Genomic DNA, 26,167 nt, shown 5'->3' with positions numbered 1-26,167 from the left:
CAGGAGATCCATAGACCGAGTCGGGTGCCTCAAACTTTATCTTTTACCTGAAGACTCTTCTTTCCACATGAAATCTTTCACGGGTCCCCACCAGCCCCCACCCCACCCTGCACCCACATGCAGAAGAGCTTCCTTTATTGTCTGGTTTGATAGCGACGGAGACAGCTGAATGGCTTTATTTTACACGTGAGCACGTTTGAGCTTAGAGCGGGGAAGTGACAGGGTTGGCAGGAGGCTGCAAAGTCAGGTGGCCCTCAGAGCCAGTCACAGCCTGGGGCTCCAGGTGACCTGCCATCCTGTCACCTCTCTCGGGTTTCTGTGGAGCCGGGGACGCACAGCAGTCCCACAGGGGACTTGCCCTATAGACCTATAAGCCAGCAATGCCAACTGGAGCCATCCTCTGCCTCAGTCTGGGTAAAAGCGTGCAGAAGGGACGCCACTAAACGCCAGGCGAGCTACACCTAGTCTGGGGGCGGCGGCAGCTCCCCCCGCCCCCACTGTTGCTTGAGTGTGGGTGTGGAGGAAGGAGATGCTTTCGTCTCCTGTAGCTGCCGACAGCTGCCTTTGCCCTGCGAGTCTCTCTTTATGAAGTCATCTGGGAGGAGGAAAACTGCCGCTCTGGCTCTGCCTAATGTGCTTTGTTTTCAAAACCCATGACCCTAGTCCATTTTCCCTAATGAACTATGAGTTCATTAAGAAGGGCTCAACTCTCCAGGAACAATACAGAAAGAATTCAAATTACTTCAAAGTGTTGTAGAACATGATAAACAAAGCAATTCAGCAGCCAGAGGAAGCCTGAGAGGTTGCAAACGTGGGTCCTTAACCTCCACCGGGATGTAATTTAACGAAAGCCATGGGCTTTGCTGAAGGCTGTGGGCAGCAGCCTTAATCTGTCAGTTCCTGGTGCTAACAGTACTTGGGCGATTGAGTTCAGTTAATGTTTAAACTGCTTTGATTACATTAAGTAGGCGTTACCATAAGCACCTGTTGGAACAGGTCTGTGACTGGGAATGGTGATTTTTAAAAAAATCACTTTGAACAAAGAAAGATTTAGAAGTAATCATCAAAGCTGCTGGTTCTTGTTCCCCTCCCCCTGTCTGTCTACCCCCCTCCCCCCACCAACAGATTTACAAAAACCATCCTCCCAAACCGAAACTACTCAGGGCATTTGATTTGAGTCTGAGAGGACACCCCCAGTTGCATTTGTACATAATGTTCATTAGAACCATGCCAGGGAGACCCTAGTGACCTTGAAGAGTTAAAATAAGTTTTCGGTGTGTCTCAGTGGCTCTGCCAGTTGGGCATCCTTCTCCTGATTTTGGCTGAGGTTGTGATCTCGGGGTTGTGGGATGGAGCCCCATGTCAGGCTCCCTGCTCAGCAGGTAGTCTGCTTGGGATTCTCTCTCTTCCTCGCCCTTTCCCCCCAGCTCTCTCTCTCTCTCTCTCTCTCAAGTCAATAAATAAATCTAAATTTTTTTTTTCAACTGCCGAACTTCTGCTGGTCTGGAATAAAATAGAGTTGTCCAATATGGTGTCCTCACCGAAGGACTAGGGATATGATGTTATTTACTGAGTGTTTGCTATGTGCCAGGCATTGAGCTAGCCAGTTGCATGCATATTTTGGGGGTTTAGTCCTTACAACAACCCTATGAAGATTATTATCATCCCTGCTTTTTAGAGGACAGAATGCTGGAGCTCAGAGAAGTTAAATAATCTGGCCAGGGTCACACAGCCAATAAACAGCAGGGCCTCTTTACCCACATAAAAAGGATGGATAAACTATGCCAGGGGACTTCACGGGACCAACCACAGGTTGCTGAAGCAGTGAGACTCGAAGGCCATTTTTTGAAAGCTTTGTTGCCTCACAAATCCTGAAAAGACCATCATTACCGGCCTTGCCGAGTCCTAACACCTCACCCCATTCTGGAGTCATAGCTTCCTGGAGCATCTGAAGAAACCCATTCTCTCCCACTCTAAGCCCCCTGCACATGTAACATGGCGGCCGTCTTCCGGGAACGTCGCGCAGTTCCTGCAATAGCGCTCTGCGAAGCTTTCAGTGTGTTCACTGCCCCAAACCAAGACTCCCAAATGCCATCCAGGACCCTTCTAATCTAGCCTTAACCTCGTCTCCCACTACTTTCTAACACAGAGTCAAGATCCCAATGCCCATCCAGGTCATAAACCGGCCCCGTAGACCCAGGTTACACTGCCTGCTTGGAAGTGATGCTCCTTTCCCTGGGGCTGCCACTGCCATTTATTTATAGCTCACTCCTACGGTATTTTATTTTCTCTCAGTCATGAATGAGCCTCTTGGAGCTAGGAACTGGATTTGATAATCTTTATATAAAGTTATAGAGCCTAGGCCAGCATCTTTCACACAGGAATCTCTTACTTAAAAGGTTTCTGCAATACACATGCAAATAAATCTTATGCAGAAAGAAAACTTTACATAGAGGAGAATCCAGGACGCTTTCATAAGAGGGAGGAGTGGCAGAAAGGGAGTTGTAATCCCATATTCACTGCACACTCAGCAAAATATGCTTCACCCTGAGGACACACTCACGAGAGAACCCCTGTTCTTACAGACGCAGTGACAGTGAAAGCTGGCACTGCTATAATAAAGATGCAGGTGCTTAGGAACACAATGGAAAGAGGACTGAGGGAGGCAGGGAGGGCTTCTAGGAGGAGGCAGGGCCTGGAAGGAGGAATGAGAATGGCAGCTGAAGGAGCGTGGGAGTGAAAGTTGAACAGCAGCCTGGAAGGGAGAGAGAGACACAGTATTCCCAGGATGTAACGAGCTCAGAGTAGTGAGAGCATGTAGTGTGTGTGTGTGTGTGTGTGTGTGTGTGTGTGTGTGTGTATGTGTGCGCACGCGCATGCGTGCACGCACAGAGGGGAGAGGTGACAAGCTAGAGGGATTTTCTGGACTGTTCATGGATTCTCTGACGGTGTGATGAAGCCAGTGGTTTGGAATCTACCTCTCAAGCCCCTAGGAGGGGAGGGCACTTAACCCAGGGGTTGCTGGCGCGGGCTCTGGAGCGGGAGAACCCGAGCTAAGGTCCTAGGTCTGTCATTTTCTAGCCGGGTGACTTGGGCGAGTTCCTCTCTGGGTCTCTGTTTCCTCATCTGTAAAATGAGAATCACCATCATCCCTACCCTTAGCACTGTGACATCTAGCGGACTTAGGACAAACACTACCTGGCACACAAGAAAGCTCCATTTTTTAAAAAAGCTATTGTTGCTGCTCTGAAGTTCTAACGTAAGATAAAAAGAAAGTATTTCCTAGCCGCATTTATAAACACAAAGGATCTAAGATCCAACAGAAGCCTGGATTCCAGAGCCACGTTGCCTGAATTCAAACGTTAAGCAAGGTAATTTGGGGCAAGCTAAGTAATCTCCCTGTGTCTCCATTTTCTTATCTGTAAAAGAGGGATAATAATAGTAGCCACTTCATAGGTTTGTTGTGAGCATTAAATAAGTTAATGCATGAAAAACATGCTCAGAACCCCACATTATATGCAGTCGTAATAAGAAAAAAATACTTACATAGCATTTACTGCTGCCAGCCATGTTGTAAATGCTTTTCACTTAATTTTTATTATTTCTTATACGTGTTAAGCTAGCATCTGAAAGTGAGGGCTCCAAAACCTATTTGCTCAATCTCTGTGAAAAGAGAACAATCATTTCTGCCTTTGGTTACTTACGTAAGAAGTAGGCTAATCAAGGCAAAAAATATTTTATGCCCTTGTGAAGAGAGGTGTCCTAGAAAATGGGTGGTGGTCTGGTCCTCATCACCTCTGAGGCCATTCTGGAAGCCCAGCCCATGTCCAGACTCACGGGGGAGGTCACTTACCCTCAGGGCCAGTGGTGTCTTCAGAATTTTCTCTGCCCTGGTCAGCTTGGTTGGCAACCGCACTCCCACTCTTTGTCCTTCGAAGAACACTCAAAGCTCGGTTTATTTTTTTAAAAGATCTGCTTCTGATAGTGGATCGCTCAAAGGGCCGTGCTGAGATAAAAGAAAAGGAAGAAACAGTAGCTACACATTCACAGAAACCCTCTTTAATGTGCATGTTTGGTCAGATATACACAGGAACATAAGAATTACCTGCTTACTTCTAGGTGGTAGGATGATGCAGTTTGCCTCTCTGTACTGTCTCCATTTTCTACAGTGAAATACGTATGGTCTAAAAGCCTGCTTTTCTGTTTTGCTGGGCTGGACTGAAGGTAGTGGCACCCTTCTTGAGCAGCATGGATGGGAAGGTGCCATCACTGTGGGGTGGTGAATCATCAGGCCCAACTTTGCCCCTTCCACTAAGTTCGATTACATGTTTTTAATGATCTGAGGTACTTGTGGTTTCATTTCACTTTGGAGAATTGGACATTGGATTGCTGCCGAAACTACCAGAATGATTTTGCCCTTAAAAAAATATTTCTAGAACTTTCTACAGTAAATATCCCACAGAGGGTAATCTCAAGGCGAGGAGCCCATTCCCAGGAAACCACCCATTTGACTCACCCCTAGTTCGGTTGCTCCGGCCAGAGTCCAATGGGCTGTCTGCTGGCTGACCATCCTCCACTGCGGACACGTAGGCAGGGTTGTCTAGGCCAGGCTCATTTGTCACCAAGGAGACAGTGGCAGCTGCAGAGACCTCTGCGGAGAGTGCTGTTGCCGTGAGGCTCACACAGCCATCTGGGCAGCCATCTTGAGAGCGCCTCTTCTTGTCTTTTGTCAGGCCATAATGGGAAGCACCTTTACAGCTGTAACAAAACCAGTGGGAGGTCAGAAAAGGCTTTGGCTTTGCTCATTGTTCAACCCAGCTTCTTTGAGTACTCATGCTTGCCGCACTTGGAACAGGAGTTGTTCATTCCTATGTTCCCCCCCATCACATGTAGGTACTCAATATACACTTACCAACTAAATGATTTGGTGACTTGAGAAAACAATTTTTAAAAGATGCTTTTTTGCATTCTCTTAAAGCACTCTCGACACTGGCCCCTGGCATGCACATTTATACAGTTGTCATGGTGTCTACAAGTCTAGAACTTGAGGCGGGCAGTCTTCAACTGTTTGGACTTGGTAATTCCCTCTTGTTGGTGTTTATTTTGACCACAAAAGCCCTTAGTCACACTCAGTCCTTTCTTTTGGGGTTGGTTCCCAAAGCACTGAACATAAGTACAAAGCTCCTCCCAGATTCCATATTTAACCGTCCGCAGAAACAGAATCGCCATCACCACAAAGCCACAGGGGTATTCTCTAGAGGCAAACTTGCTGGCTTCCATGCTCTACCTCTGGGCTGCTGGCCAGAACCAGGGGCCGGGGGCTCCTGTGCCCTGAAGTCCCATGTGTTGTCATGTCCTCTAACATTGGGAAAGTAAAACTACATTCATGGTCTATAAAAAGAAAACCATCATTGTCCATAACCATTCACTCTCTATGTTGAAGAGCCGGCTCAAGGGGCAGGAGGCCAAGGTGTAAGCTGATCTAGGCCCATAGTTTGCAGAGAACGTACGTCCATGTATCACTGAGAAAGTCATTTCAGCCCTTAGGTAGGGTTTTGGTCAGAAGACGGGGATGAGTTGACGATCTCATTGTACCGTGGTGAGCAGGTGGCTGCAGATGGCCACACCAGCTCCCACAGTGGCTGTGAAGGCAGCAGTCACGAGGGTGAGCCCCTTTAAGAACTGGCCATTTGCTTATAATGGATGTGCTAATTATAAATTATTTTTATCAATTCATTACAGAAAATCTTATGCAGTTGAGCTTTTTTAAATAACCCTCTGAGAGCCTATTTGGAGTGATGCTTTGCATTCTTGAAAGTGAAAGGAACTCAGCAGCAATCTACGGTTGATGTGCACACAATTTACATGGCCTGTAGAAACACAGAGCTGGTGGACAGAATGGCTTATTGTCTGGATCTGAATCCTTGCTCTGAAATTAGCCTGTGTAGTCTGGGGCAACTCTGCTAACCTGGTTAAACTTCCTAATCTACACATACATTTGGGGCTGCTGTGAGGTCAGGTCGATATTAAGTCAAGATTTTAGTACCCTGCCGGAGAGAACAGTAAGTTATCAGGAGATTGTAGCTACTTCCATAGTTGATCCATTCTGGGATCCTTGTTCGTTCACACTCTAACATCCCTGAGATTAGAATGCATGGGTGATGGAGGGAGTCATGCAGCTTCTACTGCCAAGCTGTAGTCATGATGCAGATGCCTTTATCTGAGCAGGGCAAACACAGTCTCAGGGGGGCCATCTTGTAACTTCCATTGAGTTACGTCCATTCTTGGGACTACGCCATTGAATTGAATTGCCATTCAAGGTCTTAGAAAAGATTACATTATGATTCAGCACTGAAATGAAAAGTTACTGTATACATAAAAAGTCTCGAAAACAGAGCAGTGGCACGTAAGTTTGATGTTGCTGAAGCAAATCGTCATTGTTAGGAGGAGAGCAATTCCATGTTTTCTTGCAAAGAGACAAGTAAAAGCTTTATTTGCTTAGAAAGAAAGATGCCCCCAAGGCGTTAAAAAGCGGTGTTATATTTCATTACTGAGGTCATTCAGTAGGATTAGACTATTTCATGCCAAACAATACAACTAGAGGGCAGGAAAGGTCACCAAATTTGTCTGAATGGATTTCAAAGCCACAGGAGTCCGATGTGACCAATCCACTCACTGCAGGGAAATCTTTAAAGGTGTTTTGGAATAATTTAACCCGTGGAAATATTTAAAACTGTTGGTACATAAAATATGTTTTATATGATCAATGACATCTTAGATTTGATGAAATGTGGTTTTAATATTAGTAGAAAAGGATTTTGATTATACAATCCTATACCCTTATCTTATAGAAGATGAAACAGGCCTCCTGTTTTTAATGCTAGTCTTTCCCTCACCAAAGGAGTTCAGTCTCCTTGCATGAACTGGTAAGGTTTTACTGTTCTGATTAGCTCCTTTGGCTTGAAATTGTTCTGCTTAAAAATAGCAAAGTGGTTGATATGGGAAACTAAAAAATTGGAAGAACCACTGTGTGATGGAAAAAATAAAAGCCAGCATGCATTTGAACAGCTCCAAAGTCATAAAACAGGAGGGGAACACTTCTGCATAAGCCAGCAATATTTGGTTAGCAATGCATGGGAAGGAAGTTCCTACACTATTTAGTTGGACTGGAAACAGTCTTCCTTTTTCTCAGGGCAGCAGTGCCCTTGACCATGTGGCCTGCCAGAGCAGGAAATGAATTTTCCAGTTGGACAAATGGCTGGTAAGGGCACAAGCCATGGCTTCCTGGGAGGATATAGCATATCTCAGTGGAACAAAGGGACATCTTATTTCGTTGTTACATCCATGTGGAGGATTAAAGTATTTAAAATATCTGAAGACTATACCCTTAAGAAACCGTTGCTGTGCTAAGTCCTGGAGGTTCCAGAGTCACATTTTTTAGTCTAGGAAAGGAAAACCTTATAAAATGGGGAAGTTACTTTCCCTTTGGCCTCATATCGTGGCTATCCTTACAACAGTTTGGGTGGGGGGAGTGGGTACAGAATCTAGATTTAAACATTCAGACTCATGTGCCTTGTATAAAAAATGCTCTGCTAAAGCAACTCATAATTGTGTGATGTTTGCTCCAGTTTCTTGGCTTAGCTTGAATCCAAGGCACAGAATGATCTATGAAGGTAGCAGCTTGTACTCACTAATTATCTCTTTTTTGGTGACTAATACCGAGGCCTCTTGATTTATAAGCACAAAGAGGGGAGGAGTGGGGAAGAGCTGATTAGCATTGGCCAGTACAGGAACATACAGTGAACCCTGAGCTGTGTTCAAAGCAAGCAGGATTTATTCTCCCTTTTAGTTATCCCGAGCACTAAGTACTCTCAGGTGCTGATGGGTGATGGCCATGAACTTGAAGGATGAGCACAAGGAACATAAAAAAACCATTTTTCAAACAAACTATGCACTTTGGATATGCCATCTGTTCAACAAAGCAACTCTGAAAATCAAAATATTTTTTTTTTTTTTTGGTAATAATTGTGTTGGGATCCTGAGCTCCTATACCAAAGTTAGCAGAGGCAAATCAGTCTTAATATAAGAAGTGGACAACAGATGTGCCATGGAATTTTTGTTTTTTTCTTTTTGTTTGTTTTGTTTTTTTTGCAAGAGGATGGGGAGCAAGAAGAGAAAATGAACTCCCTTCTTGCAAAAATTCCCAAGTCCATGAGTTTGCTACTAACAGGAGTTGACCTGAAGCAGGATAGACCCCAACATAATTCACAGAGGCTCTGATGGGGTGTCCTGCTGAATTCAGCCCACCAGGAAGCATGAACTATTTTGGAGTGGAGGGGTCCCTTCTGACAGTGAACTTAGCCGCTTAGGATAGAAGAATATACATTGTCTGTAAGAAAGAGCCTCAATACCTCACCGTAATAGTCTGGCTGACTACACAACCTCCCTTTGCTCTAACTTCCCTCACATTCTTTCCCTCTTTGTTCACTTCTGAACTAGGTAAACATCAAGTCTGTTCTTCATGTTGAGTTCATTAATTGCCCAGTCTGATCCTACTTTAAACCAAGTCTTGTAAACTCATACGCTACTGAAGGGAGGAAATGAGGATGGCAAGGCCAGGTGGGGACCATGGTGAGGTGTGCTGCTCCATTTCAAGGGTCCAGCAGCTGCTACAGGCCTTCACTGGTCCTTGTCTCCAGAAGACCAGCCTAAGAGAAGTTAGTTAAGAAAAAGAAATAAGATAGATCCAAACTGGACAGGAAGAAGTAAACCTGTTACAATTGGCAAATAACATGATATTATAGAAAACCCTAAAGGTTCCACCAAAAGACTATTAGAACTAAGCAATGAATTCAGTAAAGTTGCAGGATATAAAATCAATATACAAACTCTGTTGTGATTCTATATACTAACAATCTCTGATAATTAAGAAAACCGTTCCACTTACAACTGCATCAAAATAAAATACCTCAGAATAAATTTAACCAAAGAGGTGAAAGATCTGTACACTGAAAACTGTAAGACACTGATGAAAGAAATTGGAGATGGTACAAATAAATGGAAAGATACTCTGTGCTCATGGATTAGAAGAATTAATATTGTTCAAGTGTCCATACCATCCACAACAATCTAGACTCAATGCAATGCCTACTAAACTTCCAAAGCTATTTTTCACAGAAATAGAATAATCTAAAATTTGTGTGGAACCACAAGAGACTTCCAACAGCCAAAGCAGTCTTGCGAAAGAACAAAGCTGTAGGCATTGCCTGATTTCAAACTATTTTACAAAGCCATAACAATCAAAACATTATAGATTGGCATAAAAAGAGATGTATGGATCTATGGGAGAGAATAGAGTTCAGATATAAACCCACGCATATACGATCAATTAATTTATGACAAAAGCAGCAAGAATATAATGAGAAAAGGGCAGTCTCTTCAATAAATGGTGCTGGAACACTGGACAGCCACATGCAAAAGAATGAAGCTGGACCACTGTTTTACACCATATCCAAAAATTAGCTCAAAATGGACTAAAGACTTGAAGGTAAGACCTGAAACCATACAACTAGAAGAAAACATAAGCAGTAAGCTTCTTGACATCGGTCTTGGTGATGACTTTTTGGACCTGACACCGAAAGCAAAGGCAACAGAAGCAAAAATCAATAAGGGGGATGACATCAAGCTAAGAAACTTCTGCACAGCACAGGAAACCATCACCAAAATGAAAAGGCAAACTACAAAATGGAAGAAAATATTTGCAAATCATATATCTGATAAAGGGTTACTGTCCAAAATACACAAAGAATTCATGCAATAACAGAAAACAATCAGATTAAAAATGGGCACATACAGATGACCAACAGGTACAAGAAAACATGCTCAACATCACTAATCGTCAGGGAAATGCAAATGAAAGCCACGATGAGATATCACTGAGATATCACCTGTTACAATGGCTATTACTAAAGACCAAGAAATAAGTTTTGGTGAGGATATGGAGAAAAGGTAACCCTTGTGTGCTGCTCATGGGAACGTAAATTGAAGCAGCCACTCTGGAAAACAGTATGGAGGTTCCTCAAAAAAACTAAAAATAGAAATATCCTATGATCCAGCAATTCACTTCTAGGTATTTATCTGAAAAAACAAAGCACCAGTTCAAAAAAACATCCACATGCTGCAATGTTCACTGCAGCATTATTCACAAAAGCCAAGAAATGGAAACAATGTAAGTGTCCATCGATAAAGGAATGGATAAAGAAAATATGGTATATATACAATAAAATATTATTGAACCATAAAAAAAAGGAAATCTTGCCATTTGTGACAACATGGGCGGACCTTGAGGGCATTATGCTAAGTGCCGGAAGTCAGAGAAAGACAAGTATGGTATGATCACACTTGGACGTGGAATCTAAAACAGCAGCAGCAAAAACAAAACAAAAAAACCCCAAAGCTGATAGAAACGCATTGTGGGTTGCCAGAGAGGGAATGTAGAGGTAGGTAAAATAGGCAAAGGGGACCAAAAAGATAAACATCAGTTACAAAATAAAAAAGTCGTAGGGATGTAACGTATAGCATAGTGACGATAGTTAATAATACTGGATTGCATAGTTGAAAGTTGGGAGGAGAGTATATCTTAAAATTTCTCCCCAAAATAAAAATTTGTAACTATGCAATTGATGATGTTAATTACACTTACTGTGGTGATCATTTCACAATATCAAATCATTATGTTGTATACCTGAAATTAATCACTAATATAGTTCTATGTCAGTTACACCTCAAGAAAAAAAAAAACAGCCTAGTGTTGATGGAATGAAAATTTTATAAGCTGAAATCCAGTGTCTAATGTGCAGTGTTTTGATTTTTAAAAGTTAACAACAAATTCAACATTTTAAAACCCATGGCATGGGCCAAACAAAACCCACATCTGTAGGCCAGATCTACCTCAAGGGATGACAATTTCCACCTCTGGGAATTAAAACAAACAAACCCTGCCAGTGAGTGGGTCTGACCCATTTCTCTCCTTTCAGTCCTCTTTGAGGCAGTGCTACCCTTTTTACTCTTTCCCCAATCTCCTTCTGTCCGCACTTGAGTGAGGGTGTGTGTACCTATGCGTAGGGGAGATGGCTCCAAAAGGGGCTTCCCTTTCATGATTTGCCCCAGCCCTATTGTTTTATATGTACAGAAATTATTTAATAAAATTCAACATTATATGTATATACCTCTCAGCAAAGTAGGGATTAGAAGGAAATTCTTCAACTGGGGAATATCTATAAGACATTCACAGCTAACATGTCTAATATTGAAAGATGAGTGCTTTTTCACTGAAATTAGGAACAAGACAGAGAGATCCTTTCTCACTATTCCTTTTCAGTACTGCACTAGAGGTTCTTACCAGTGCAATATGACAAGAAAAAGTAGTAAACAGCATACTGATTGGAAAGGGAGAAATAAAACTGTTTCTAGTCACAGAAGACATAACTGTCAAGAACATATTTTAATTTCAGTTTCCATTTGTTCTTTGCAAGTAGTGAGACATGCAATTGACTTTTGTAAGTTAACCTTGTGTCCTGCAACCTTGTTAAATGTACTTGTCAGTTCTGCTTGCATTTTAATATTTTATTTGGGATTTTCTACTCAGCCCTATTTCTAGTCAGAGAAGTCAGAGGAGGAGACTGAATTCTCAACTGTTTGGTCTTTCACTGCTAAGAGAGCTAATTACTTGCCCTGAGCTATTACATAATGAGAAAGGGAGCCATTCAACCCTAATGAATGTATTTGTTCTTTCAGGCGAAGAGAATCAAGATCGGGGGTTCTGGAGGGAAGTGAGTTCCCCTGCCAATGGATGAGTCTTAGGCTTCAGCTGCTCCACTGAACAGGAAGAGTTACTCAAATTTTGTTCAAGGTCCTCGGGGCGAGGCCAGGGGACTGCTGCAAGAGACATGGTCACCATGAGATAGAAATAGGCTCTTGTTTGTGTCCTTGGACAAGGCAACAGGGGGACAGGCCATTGAGATTCTCAGGAACCCATGGTGATTTGGCTCCAAGAAAGTTTTTTCAAGATGCTGATGACCCTACAGACTCAAATGTATGTGTTCCATCTCCTGTGCCACCACCCTGGCCCTCCTGGCCCTGTACCTCCCTTGCTTTGCAACACAACCCAGCCCGTCTCTCATTCCTGGTCTTTCTCCCCATCCAATCCATCCTAACCTCGCCAACACAATTTATTTTACTCAATTTCCACTGCTTATCAGATAGTCCCAATTCCTCGCGCTGACATTCTAGACTTTGCCCGATATGTTTGGATTGTGGGCTCCCTACAGGGTCTGGAAACCCAGAAGGGGGTTGGGAAGAAGACAGCCATTACCTATTGATCTACTATGTACTGTGTTATGCTTTACATATGTGGTCTTCTTTAACTCTCCCAACTGTCCTGTGATAGTCATGACACCACCTCCACTTCAAAGATGAGGATAGGGAAGTCAGCAGGGAAGAAAGCCTTGTCTAGGTTCACAGAGTGGAGCTGGGATTGGAATCCAGGCTGTGGGATTCCATGCTTTCTCCCCTCCCATGGCCTGGCCTCCAGCCCAGAACTTCCCCTGTGCCCCAGGATCATATATCAACCTGCTTCCTCCATGTCTTCCCTTCCACATCTCATAGGCACCTTGAACTTAACATAGCCAAACACCCTCAGCTTCCCTGCCAAACCAGCTCTTCCCACATCTTACCAGCTTTATTGAACAGCACCTTACATCCTTCCTGTTGTTCAGGCCCAAAACCTCAGAGTCAGCCCCAATTCCTTTCTTTAACACTCCAAATACAACCAAGAAGATAATAGCCAGAATCCAACTACTTCTCATCACTTCCACTGCCACCATCCTGGTCCAAGCGACCATCATCAATGCCTGGATTATTGCAACAGCGTCCTAAGAGGCTTCCCTGCTTCTACACTGGTCTCCCTTCCCCATCTATTCTCCACAGAGCATAAAGCACTCACAACGGCTCGCAAGGTCCGGTGTTCTCTGTCCCATTGCTTCTGCCTTCATCCCCACCCCTCACGCATTCACCTCCTGCTGGTTCTCACAGGGCCCAGAACATTCCTGCTTTGGGGGCTTTGCATTCTGCTGTTGCCCATCTGGAACTCTCTCTCCAGGTTCCCACCTGGTCTGCTCCCTCATCTTCAGTCTGTGATTAAAATCCACCTTCCCTGACCACCCTCTTTAAAGCAACTTGTTTTTTTTCTGGCACGTTCTATCTCCACTCCCTCCCCCCTGCTTATTTTTTCTCTACAGAATGTAAGCTCCAAAGGAAGGCTGGGGAAGAGTCTGGTTCCATAATTTAGCCAATAGAACCAAACTGTAAAATCTTGATCCTTCTAGGAACGTGATGACTTCCTCGTTTGTGCTCGTATTGGTGCTGGGGGAAGAGTCAGCTTGTGGAGTCCCATGTCACTCCCCACCTACGTTTGAGGCACATTAGCTCTGCCCCAGCCAACCAGTTAGCTCTGGGCAAGTCTATAAAGGGCCAAAGTCTTGCTTCCCCAGGTGCCTCTTAGAGGGTCTGAATAGCATGTACATTCGCTCCGGCAGGCACTCAGTCAACATTTGTTGAGTTGAACTAAGCAACAGTCACCCTTCTGGTGTCCACTTTATTGAAATTATCAAACAGGGAATGGATGGATTCACCCCCATGATCCCACAACACAGTTATCATGATTGTCCTGGGATGCCTGTCTCCCTTTTTCCCCCTCAGCAAGCTCATGATGTTCCTTTAATTTCCCCCACTCCAACTCTAGAGGAGAAAGATGAGAGGGAAGAGGGAAGACATTTTTTTTTTTATTCCCCTTCCCCTTTTCACATACTTCCCTAGTAACTTTTTTTTAAATCCGTCCTTAAAGCCCAATAGGATTTTATTTGATCTGGGTTCCAAAACTAGTACACACATAGAACTAAGTAATAGTTACCATACATCTTTTGATGGATTATGCTGGTAGAGCAGGGCGAGTGATTTTAAAATACTTTGTTTTTCATTCAATATACACGTATGGAGCGCTTCCTGAGAAAGATTGCACAGTGAAGTGGAAACGGGCTTTCAAGTTTAAAACATCTGGGTGGGAATCCTAAGTCGGCCACCTTCCTGCTCTGTGACTTTGAACAAGTTCTTTAATCCCTAAGCCTCATTTCCCAGATATAAAATAGGCACAATAATGTTTACCATAAGATTTAAAGATCCATGCAAAGTGCCTAACAGTACCTGGAATATAGGAGCACTGAGCGGTAATTAGCATAGTTATTGTATATCAGGCATGATGTTAGACACTATGGGTGCAAAAAACCCCACAAAACTCTACACAGTGTATGCACTCAAGGAGACGAACATGAAAACAAAAAATCACCATGCCACATTATCTGAAAGAGATAGAGGTATGAGCCAAGTGTCGAGAGTTCAGAGGAAGGGGACACTCCCTCTGCTTGGAGGTAACCAGGGAAGGCTTCCCAGAGGCCATGAAACTAGAGCCAAGTCTAGAAAAATGAAGGATGTTGGTGTGGCAGTCTAGATATGAATGCTACATTCAAAGGCCCCAAGGATGCAAGTATGTGGCAGGGACCAGCATTATTGGGTTCAGTGTGGACTTTGTCCCAAAGGACATTGATGGGAGGGAGAAAACAGAGCTGAAGAGAGACCAGAGAGGAGGACAGATGCTGGGAGTGTGTAGGGGTTAAAACCCAAGACACCTGACTACCAGTCCATAATCCACTTCCGAGCTTCAGCAGGATTAAGCCATGCCCATGGGGGCAGGAGATAATTGGGCATTGAGAAATCGGACGCCAACACTTGAGAGGGGAGGAGGGAGCCTGAGGGATGAAGTTGACAGTGGAAGTCTCAAAGTCACCTCCTCAGAGACTGACTGTCCATCTAAAAGGGACCGCCTCTCCCACCAGCACCTGATTCCACTTCCTGGCACTAAACATGTTTGGAAATTATTTTGTAGGTTTACTTGCTTCCCTTGTAAATACATGTCTCCCCTGAAAAGAACACAGCTTCCGTGAGATTGAAAGTCCAGCTTGTCTCGCTCACCACGAAATTCTCAGCACTGTGCTCACAGCACTCATGGACATGGGTATGTCAGCAGCCTAAGACATTCGGGAAACAGCTCTTTTTTCTTATTCCTTTTATTAGATGCTTTCTGTTTATACTTTTAATTGTGCTGGCCCAGATAGCTTTTTTCCTTTTGATGGATTTTATTGAAATATAATTGACATATGACATTATTCATTTCAGGTATACATCAAGTCAGCATGATTTGATGTTTGTATGTGTTACCAAAGGATGGCAGTAAGTCCCCCTAGCAGCCTCATGTGACCTATGCAGTCACATTTGCCTTGTAACGAGAACTTTCAAGACCTCCTTTCAGCAACTTTCAAACACGCAATACGGTATTATTAACTATAGTCACCATGCTGTGCGTTAAGCTCCATGGCTTATCTTATAACTGGACAGTTGTCCCTTTTTACACCCTTCACGCATCTCACACCCCCAGCCCCCTCCCGCCCACCACCAATCTGTTCTCTGTATCTAGGAACTTGGTTTTTTCATAGTCCTCATTTAAGTGAGATCACACGCGGTTTGTCTCTGACTTACTTCACTTAGCGTAATGCCCTGTGCTATGTTTTCCCTTGCTCCTTTCATTAGATGCTTTCTGTTGATACTTTTAATTGTGCTGGCCCAGACGGGTTTTATTTGTTGCAGGCTGCCTTGCCCCGCCCCGAAGAAGGCAGGCTCTATATTTTAAATATATGATGACATGATCCTTTTGATGCACAGTACTAGAAATTCTTGTGTTTAAGATAAAAATAAATCATCATCTCCCAAAACAGTCCCATTTGAGCTCCCTGAGCCCACCCTTGAGCAGGACCCACCCTTGTGAATTAATCCTGATCATGTTACTTGGATAAGACTCAAGTAACAGTAACACCACTCCTATTCATAGGATTCCTCTGGTTCTCAGGCAGCCTGGTTCTGAGTTCCCTTAGGGAACTTCCTGAGTTCACATTGGATAGTTTCTATAATTCACTCACTATACCTGCAACTTCTTCAATAATCTCTTTGGTCGAAGAATGTTAGGTAAAGTCATTCCTCCTTGTCTGGACTCCTTTTTCTTCTCCTCTAAGTTAAAACCCACGTTCCCTGGGATCGAATTACATGACCGCTCACGAAGCTACTAGAAACCATACGTGAAAAAAAGTCATTAGCACTTTTGTGTAGTCACAAGTGAAGTAAACATCAGTTAATAAGTAAGAGAGGTCATCAGTTGGTCAAGCCCACCCTCTGGGAATTCGTTTAGACCTGGAGTATGAACTTGAGCCTGAAAGGCTCTCCCCCTAGGGAGCCCATGGACTTCTTACATCACCACCGACCACATACTCCTTCCTCTCATTAGTCCCTTTCTTCTGCCTCCAAACCACTAGGGAAAATGTCCCCAGCAATTCCAACCACCCCTGCCTCACTCGTTAATGAATACCAGAAAAGGAAAATTAAAAACACGCTGGAAAGCAACGGGGAAACGCAGGCCAAGCTTTGGGCAGCTGTAACGCCAGCCTCTTGACTCAGGCACGGTGAGGTGGGAGAGAGGTGCAGGCTGCACTTTAGGAAGAATCGGCTCAGGAAACGAATGGGTCCGACGGACAACCTAAGCAAGCACATGTGACTTGGTTTCCCCAACATGCTGATCTGTTCCTACGGCGATCTACGGGACAGATCACCCACTGCCGTGCACACGTTAGAAACAGTTGGCCCAATCTCCGCGGGGTGTCAGTCTTTTGCAGGAGGCAGGGAAGAAGTAGATATTCTTTAACCTAACGTGAACGACTCTCCTTTTCTATTTTTTTCTATTTGTTTACAGAGTTAGGTCTGTAAGACAATCTATGCCTACATCTTTTTATCCTTCAGATCTCAACTCATGAGTTAATAACGTATAATTACAGCCAGCACGGACAGTGTACTTACTACAGACCAGGTGCTATTCCACCCGCTTTACACAGGTTAACCCGTTCGCCTCACGTCCGCTATCACCATTTGCTAGTGAGAAATTCAGGCCCAGAGAGAGTAAGTAGATTTCCTAAGGTCACACAGCTGGTAAGTAGCGGCACTAAGATTTGAACTCAAGACTTTTAGTTGAGGCATGCACTTTAGGACTGTAAGATACCATGCACCCTGGTCGCGGAGGATTCAGAGCTGACTGCAATGTAGGAGGCAGGGAAAAAGCAAAGAACCTTAGAAGCAGTTATTTATAACTTTATATTCTTTTTTTTTTTTTTTAAGATTTTAGAGAGAGAGAGTGGGGGTTGGGGAGAGGACAGAGGCAGAGGGAGAGGGAGAGAGAGAATCTCAAGCAGACTGCCGGCTGAGCGTGGAGCCCAATGCAGGGCTCGATCCTACGACCCCAAGATCATGCCCTGAGCTGAAATCAAGAACCGGATGCTTAACCGACTGAGCCACAGGAACCCCATATAACCTTATACTCTTTCCTACAGATAGGGCCGCCGTCAGGTACCGAGTGGTGCTCGGAAGAATGCAAACCCAGGAGCCGCCAAGCGGGGCCCGTTGGCGTGTTCAGGCTTGCAGCTGACAGGTGTGATCAGGGAGCTGGGCGCTGTCTATGCCTTCACTTGTGCCACATCAACAGGGCCATGTCTGTAGAGCCTGCTGGGGGGTCGGTGGGTGGGGGAGGCAGGTACAGTGGGCCCTGAATGCCCTTGGACTCGCTGTGTCCCTGCCATTCTTCCTCCTAAGAGGCAGAGGCTTCAGATGACCCTCTCGGGGTGCATGGGCATCTCCAAGTGGTCTGTTCCTCTTCCACAGGGCGCCCCTCAGTCCAGGCATTCGTATTTGAACACACAGGATAAATCACAGCATTTGGGGGGAAACCAGGATTTACAGTATCCCCCCCCCCTTATCTACGGTCTAGCTCTCCATGGAAGCAGAAGATTCTCCTTCTGACCTATAGTTGTCAGTAGTGGCCTCCTGCTACACCATACCTGTCACTCACCCCTACTCATGCCACAGCGTTTCGTCTCACTTTGTCACAGGAAGAACAAGGGTGAGTACCGTACAATAAGATTTTGAGAGAGATCATTCACATATACTATAGTATGGCATTAGAATTATTCTATTGTATTATTAATGTCTCACTGTGCCTAATTTATAAATTAAGCTTTATCACAAGTATGCATGTATAGGAGAACACAGTACATAGAGGGTTGGGTAATCAGCAGTTTCAGGCATCTCCTCGGGGCCTGGGGACGTGTGCCCTGTGGAGAAGGGGCTCCTACTGTGTCGGTGGGAGAAGAGGGGCAGACGCGCCTGCCCCGCACTGGCGTGGATACGTGGTCTCTCCCGCTAATAGCAAGTCCGAACAGTAACCACCCGAGCTCTCCTTTGCTCTGGGCTTGGTCTTTATCACCAGGCACAGTATTCGTGGTGTATCGGACCAAACACTGCCCCAGCGAGTTCTAGTATTCCCATTTTACAAATGGGGCAAACGAGGCTGAGAGAAGTCACTCACCCAAGAGGCTGCAACAGTGAGCAAAGACGCTGAGAGTCAACCATCCGTCCTCAGCCTGGGGTTTTGTTGTCAGTTGAAACCATGTAACTGTCAAGTATTCTCATGGTAAACGCACACATGTAGTCCTTAACATGGGTAACGCAGGTCTAAGCCCTTCACCCTCTTTCATTTAATCCTCCCACCAACATGAGGTAGATAATATCATCCCTGTTGTGCAGACGGAGAAACTTAATACAAAAGTTCACGTGCCCAGGGTTACACAGTTAACATCCCAGGTGACCAAACATTCCGGTTTGCCTAGGACTGACTGGGGTCCTGGAATGAGCATTCCCAGTTTTGTTTCTAAGATTTATTTGAGAGCGAGAGAATGAGAGAGCAAGAGAGCGAGGGGAGGAGCAGAGGGAGAGGGACAAGCAGACTCCTCGCTGAATACAGAGCCCAACTCAGGGCTCAATCCCACGACTCTGAGATCATGATCTGAGCTGAAATCAACAGTCCGCCCCTTAACCAAATGAACCACCCAGATGCCCTGAGGGATTTGCAGGTCAGCCCCAGGTAAACCAGGATGAGCTGGTCACCCCGTAAGCCGCAGAGATGGAATTCCAAGTCAGAGTTCTGACTCCAAATAATATGCCCTTCACCACGACGCCCACAATGTCTTTTTCCTTTTCATAGATTTTTGCCACGATGCAAGAGAACCAGAAACAAGCTGGGTGGGGGCCCGGGGGTTTCAGGGGCCTGCCGGCATGTGCTCGCACCACACCCTCCTCGAAGGGCGCCCAGAGGCCACCTTCGAGCTTGGCGCAGCACCTTGCAGGCCGCACCGCGCGGACTCCAGGGCTCCGAGCAGCCAGAAGAGCGGCCTGCGCTGTTCAGTTAGGAGGAGGCCAGCTGGTAGGCGGCAGCGCGGGGCGAGCACCAGTGCTGCTCCCTGGGGTGACCGCGGGGCTCCGAAGCCGCAGCCAGATGTGAAGTTGACAGCGGTTAATGAGGGACGGCTGAGGGCTCGGGCACGGCCCAGATGCCATGTCCATTCTTCACAGAGACGTCAGGATGGTTTATCCGTTCTGAGGCTCCGGCCTCTTCAGGGTCTCGGAGCTGTTTTCCTGGACACTCTGGGGGGGGGGGGTGCAGACAATTCTCATGCCACAGAGGATTTGAGTTTTCCATCCACTGTCCATGAATTTAGGGGGCGTGTGTGTGGTGGTGGCGGCGGTGGGGGGGTGGTCTTTCTGGTTAACCTCGGGTCTCCGCAATTCTTGGTTCCATTCAGAATTGTCATCTCTACCTTTAAAACACTTGGAAATAACCAACGTTTAGCTTTTCATTTTCGGGAAACCGGGCTGTGGGTCAACTGTACTTTCTATTTCAGGACTGACTAGGAAATGTTTTTTAGGAGAACTGGGAAAGGGTGGATCTCGTGGTGGTGGGGGGTTAAATATCGGACTGCTGCCCAGGGAGGTTTCCTGACTGGCTTTGAAAGCAGCCTAGCTCCCCATCAGCTCAGGAAGTCTTTTCTGAGTGTCCGCACAACCCCAGGGGCTGTCCAGAGGTGATGCCTTGACATGGAGCTGGGGGTGAGGGGGGAGGACGGCAGTAGGGCATTTGAGTTGAAATCATTCCCAAATGACATTTTAAAGCATTTCCTTCATTCCTCAAAGTGCATTCCACTCCAGCTCTTAGGACAACTGTGAAATGCTGGACTTTCTCTGGGCCCTTTCTGAGCTGGGTGTCAGGAGCTCTCCTGGACAGAATACCCGACACTCAGATGGTGAGAAAGTGTGTTCTTCCTCACTCTGTCTGAGAATGTGTCATGCAAAGATATTTGCCTCTTCTGTGTCAAATCTTTCTGCATGAAACAAACAAAAATCCTATTTTATCAGCCCGTTTCTACTTGCTAAAGAAACCTCCTCTTCCCTTTCACTATAGTGAAAGGAAACCACCTTTTCCCTTCTGTGAATCCTATTTCCTTTCCCCCAAATCGTGTTATGCAAATGGAGGGAGGGAACGCTTCTATGCACAGGGAAAGTGAGGGACGCTGCTATGTACTTCTTGGATACCTGGAAGCCTCTCCTTCTCCATCTCTCTCACCAGGCCCACCTTCTGCCTATCCCTCTGCTTGATTCCTTTGGTTTGGCATAGCTGCCGCTCCAGAGAAGGGTCTCTGCAGTTGAGCAGTCTACAAACTGTTCCTCCTCACGTCACGCCCGCCTCCACCCCAGCTTTTTGTCCAAGCTGGCTCCTCACGTGCAGTGGTCACCGTCCAAACGAATCCAACTCATTCCCGCAAAGCCTGCCCCTAATCTCATTTTCTCCTTTGGAGTGTCAGAGGAATCTCTCTTCGCTCATTCATTCATTCATTCCACAAATATTTGAGTGTGGCTAAAGTCCACCAAATGTAAGGCACAACGCTGGGTGCTCCTAAGACTCTTCCCTCTTATTACATCAGAAACCAGGGATGTACTGTATGGTGACTAACATAATATAATAAAAAAATTATTAAAATAAAAGACTCTTCCCTCTTAGGAATCTAGCACAGAGGAAAGACAGGCAGACAGGCAAGGACAGTATGAGCCACACTTGTTTTACCCCAAGACCTTGGTGTTTACCACGGACCAACACGGAATGCTGATGGACATTGGTGTATGTCTTTGACTAGTCAAAACTCCCTGAGACTGTGTCTTGCATAAAGCAGTGAAGACATGATGTATTTGTGAAATGTTTCCTAGTTTTATTAGAGTCCAATATAAATGGTCTTTTTAAATTTCAAAGCAACAGAGGTTCAGGAAAGAAATTTTTGAAAATACATAAAAACGAAAATAACCTATAAAATAACCTTTGGACAATAACCTTTTCCAAAGAAAAGCCACGCAAATACTTCCAACTTCTTTTCAATGCAGAGACAAGTAAATACATATATATTTCAGTTTTGTGTTGCTTTTCCATAACTGGACCAAGTGAATACACATTTTTAAGGTTTTTGAGATATATTGTGAAATAACACTGCTATCAGTGTATCAACATGCTTGTTACACTATCCAGTGGTTCTCAACTTGGCTGAACAATAGATGACCCGGGAAGATTTTTAAGATCCAGCCTATCAGGCACTCCAGACCAACTAAATCAGAATCTCTGGGGTCCGTCTACTAAATATTGGGGTTTTCATAAAGCTCTCCAAGGCAATCCTAAAGTGTGGCCATGGGTGAGAACTACCCTAATCCTTTCCATCTCACAGATTTTAATTGGTCAAATTACACAATCTTCTTTGCACAATCTGCCCACTGACCGATCACTGCTGTGTGAATTCTTGAAATCATTTCATTATTGAGGTCTGGGTGACCAGGTGTCTTTGCTTTCAGGGTAGCTGAGTCATCTTCCCCATCCTTCCTTAAATGCTGTGCAGAGAATGGCCTGGAATAAAGTCTGGGGTGCTGGAACCTAGTTATGCCAATGCCCCCCGGGACAGACGTGGAATAAGCTTTCTTTCTCTGCTAAAATCACATGGACTTGGATAAGGGGAGAAATTAAGACTCATTGCCATCTCCTCCACTGGACAGTAACCACTTAACCTGATCTTCCACAGTGTGTGTGGGAGGCTATAATGTGCTGCACGAATCCATTTCATCTAAAATGCAATTGAATTCTTAGTTTTGTTCACTGGCATGCTATAATGAAGATATAACCAGGCAAACAACCTATCAAAGGATAGCCAAACTATTCCCAAAACTCATATATAGTGCAAGGGGTAAGTTGAAATACCACCTCAATAAACACAATGATGGATTCCTATGGATAACAGTAAGCATATCGAAGGTTTTTTTTTTTTTCTTCCTATTACCTTAAGTGGTTAAAACCTTTAAGTAGAACCTATTGGATTCTCTTTTAGCTCTAACTATAGGCCTAAAATGATAAATCCCTACTGGGAGCCATGCTGAGTATTTGGTATACAGGAGGCTCTTAATGAACACCTGAATTATGATGCAGGAATATTTCAATAATTAAATTCTTGATTCCAACTACCTATGTAAAAATGTCACCCTATTCCCTGGGTTTTATAGTCTGATTCTGGTGGTTCATTGAAGAATGAAGTTTGAAAATTGTATACTGTTAATGATTATCTGACCATGTCCTTCCTGAAATACCATGATTGTTTATGACAAGTATCTTTAATAAAGCTGGGTGGATACATTTTGGCTTGACACTCTTATGTAAAAATTGAAATAATTTCAATAACACCCCTTTACTTTATCATCCATTTCCACACCTGCTTCTCCAAAACACACACACACACACACACACACACACAATGAATGCTAAAATTATAAGATCCTTGGAGGTGGGTCAATGTCTTAAGTTACTACTTGCCCATCATGTGCTCTTAATGATTTTCGACTGAGTTTAGGGTTTGCCTACATGTTAAAGGCTCTGTCTTTACTATCAACCCTTCAAAGCTTCAGTGTTTAGTTTTGACTCCTATTATCCTGGCTGAATCCTGAACCTGGCCCCAGCTCCTACTTTCTATCACTTGTGGGCTCTAAGGTTGCCTTTTAGGTTTCAATCCATTTGATTCTTATTCTTTTTACTTCTCTAGAAATTCAGCAGTCCCTAGGGAAGAGAAAGCAAAGAAAGGGAACAAAAAAAAATTAAGTGAAACTTGAACTTTGGCCACTTGCCAGCCATCCAATTTATCACTCAACCTATTCATGACTAAAATCTATCACCAGAGAACCACACTGAAATCACTGGGGTCAAACATTTTAATCTGTCCAATTATTCCCGAGGGAATAAACACAGTCTCCAGATTTATTAGAGCAATGTGGACTCCAAGTTGTTCAAATCAAGCTTTTACCCTGCCAAAAATAGACAAGAGACTCGGAAGTGGAGCTGCAGAGTATTAGCACAAACTGCAAGGACCCACATCTTTATAGGATGGAATCTGGTGCTAACATCCTTCGGATCTGAATTGGTCTAGAATTTCACATTTGTATTAAGATGCTAAGCATTTCATTTATCAGCTGTTTATCATAATATAAATGCAGATAAATAATCAAGTAGACCTCCATCCAAACTGAACAACAGGACCTTCTAGAAAGCTTCCAAGGAAATACCCACCTGGGCATGGGTTTATATTCCCGTCAAAGAAAAAGTATTGTTACAGAGGAAGACCCCTGTATTTTGAACTTTGAAAATTATCTCAAGCTGTGTACAGTGAGTTTTCAAATATGAATATACACATCTCATAAAATCAGCTGGTGGCCTACTAGGAGGAGGCCATTAATTTTCTGCTTTATAGGTGACCTTGGAAGCTCAGTTTTGGCCTTTTTGAGTGAAGATAGACCCAAATACATTGTAGAAATCACTGTGGATTCAGGTATAGCTCAGACTCTTGAAACAATTAGTAGCTCTCCTTACTCTGCCAACTGTCCCGAAATACCCTATGAGGGCTCCATCCACAGTCTCCCCCATTCTCCTATTCATCCCTCAATGATAGAGGATTTGGTTAATTATATTAGAGGATTTTGGAAAATTAGGATACCGAGAACTGATCTTCAGAGGACAACTTTTTCTATTAACTTCATTGTACTCTGGCGGCCAGCCTATTCTTAAATTGACCATCAACTGGGTTATATAAAACTGACGTTTTTGGATAAGGGTCTTTGTTCCACTGAAAACAAAAACAGATTGGGCTGATATTTACTCTCTTAACGTTAATAGTATTGATTTGTTTTTAGAAGACATGGTTTGATAAGAAATAGTCCTTTGGTTTAAACTACAGTGTGTGTGTTTTTTCCCCCATTTTGAAGTTACAGTCAACAAAGCTTTCCTTGGACCTTGTTAGCGTTAAAGTCATTATCTTGAAGTTGTGATCTGAAGAACTAGTTATAAAGAGTAAGGATTCCTGTCCCAGGGAAAACCAAAGAGCCAGGTTTGGAGACAGCAGCAGAAGTGGCACTCGAGGAAATGAATGCTTATTGAGTCCTATACTACCCTCCCAGACACGGTATCCCACATTTAATACCACCGACCCTGGGGGTGAACAGGTTGGTGTTCTCCCTTGTACAAATAAAGAAACATATCTGGAGATGCTAAGTCACTCACCCAAGGTCACATAACAAGACCACCAAGATGCTTTCCTTTGAAGTCATTCATTCTAACACAATTAGTAAATGGCGGATCAAAACATGAAAAATGTGTTTCACTTCAATCCCATGTCTTTCTAGCAGAAAACGTTACTTCTAGAACCAAATTCCTGGAAAGTTAACTGCATTTCTGAGGAGATTATAGGGTTTAGGGGAAATAAACATAGTTTGGCTACTGCACAAAGGGGGCCGACTGAGGGCTTCAGGGGGCTGACTCTCAGCTAGTGCTCTGCCTTCCCAGCCAAGTGCCAGCGCAGGATGCATCTGCCAATAGGAAGGGACCCTTTCTTCAAAAAATAGAAAGGAAGAAAGAAAGAGAAAGAAAGAAAGAAAAAAAGAAAGAGAAAGAAAAAAAAGAAAAAGAGAAAGGGAAAGAAAAAAAGAAAAAAGAAAGCAAAAGAAAGCAAGAAAGAGAAAGGAAAAGAAAAAGAAAAAAAAGAAAAAGAAAGGGAAAGAAAAAGAAAAAAGAGAAAGCAAAAGAAAGAAAGGAAGAGAAAGAAAAAAGAAAAAGAGAAAGAGAAAGAGACAGAAAAAAAAGAAAAAGAGAAAGGGAAAGAAAAAGAAAAAGAAAAAGAAAAAAGAAAGCAAAAGAAAGCAAGAAAGAGAAAGGAAGAGAAAGAAAAAGAAAAAAAAAGAAAAAGAAAGGGAAAGAAAAAGAAAAAAGAGAAAGCGAAAGAAAGCAAGAAAGAGAAAGGAAGAGAAAGAAAAAAGAGAAAAACAAAAGAAAGGGAAAAAAAGGGAAAAAAAAAACCTAACTCTGCCCACTTGCCAAGGGGGCACTTTCTTCTAATTGATACATGCTCTGAAGGTCTCATGTGGAGGGACTCAGAGTGTACAGGTGGGGATTTGTGCTGGAGTTGGGAACTTCCAGAAAGCACTCATGTGTTGCACAAATAGTGGTCTACGTTTTATAGCTGTTCGCAGCCGCAGGGCCTTCACATGCCTCACATGCCCTCACTCTTCTTTCACTCTCATTTAGAACTCCCAAAGCCACTCAATGCGGGCTACAGTCCCTTTTGTTACACATTTAAGAAGAGGAATTAAAGCTCTGCCTCTTTCCCAAAACCATACAGCTGGTAAACCAAGAAGATTCAAACTGAATTCTTCAATCTCCTATTTCTGCAGTTCCATGTTTTCAGCCCAAATTAGCTTATCCAGCCAGCCACAACGATGCTGGTTTCCTGCAATTTCAGCTCTAATCTGACCTCAGAAAAATCACAGAAATGTTTCTGACCCTCAGTCAAAGTTCACTGGCCATCACCACCATGGGGAGAGAATGATCACTTAGGCTAGCGAATAGAGATAGCTCAATTGTTCAAAACTTCTTAATGGTGGAATCAGGAAGTTTCTTGAATCAAAAACATGGTAGGCAACGCTATCATCCTGTGGCTGAGAACTTGTCCCTCTCAGGCTAAGTACTCAGGATGCCAGGAAAGGGGTGTGTCTGGGGAAGACA

The 26,167-nt window shown here is 44.0% G+C and overlaps 1 protein-coding gene across 6 annotated transcripts in view; it reads right to left on the bottom strand.

Moving 5' to 3' along the window:
• Nucleotides 1-26,167, bottom strand: part of LNX1 (ligand of numb-protein X 1) — a 198,890-nt gene that overhangs the window by 30,385 nt on the left and 142,338 nt on the right. For all 6 annotated transcript variants that reach the window (XM_045816007.2, XM_045816006.2, XM_087864135.1 and 3 more), the window contains 2 exons: nt 4,517-4,758; nt 3,854-4,006 (listed from right to left, as the gene is read on the bottom strand). In XM_045816007.2, the coding sequence (XP_045671963.1) occupies nt 3,854-4,006; nt 4,517-4,758 (395 nt within the window). The remainder of the gene's footprint in view (nt 1-3,853; nt 4,007-4,516; nt 4,759-26,167) is intronic.

Source organism: Ursus americanus, chromosome 8, assembly GCF_024610735.1.
Source record: "Ursus americanus isolate L20-20 chromosome 8, mUrsAme1.1.p, whole genome shotgun sequence".
Taxonomy (NCBI): Eukaryota; Metazoa; Chordata; class Mammalia; order Carnivora; family Ursidae; genus Ursus; species Ursus americanus.
The sequence above is the reverse complement of the archived record's forward strand: the minus strand, read 5'-3'. Positions and strand labels throughout refer to the sequence as shown.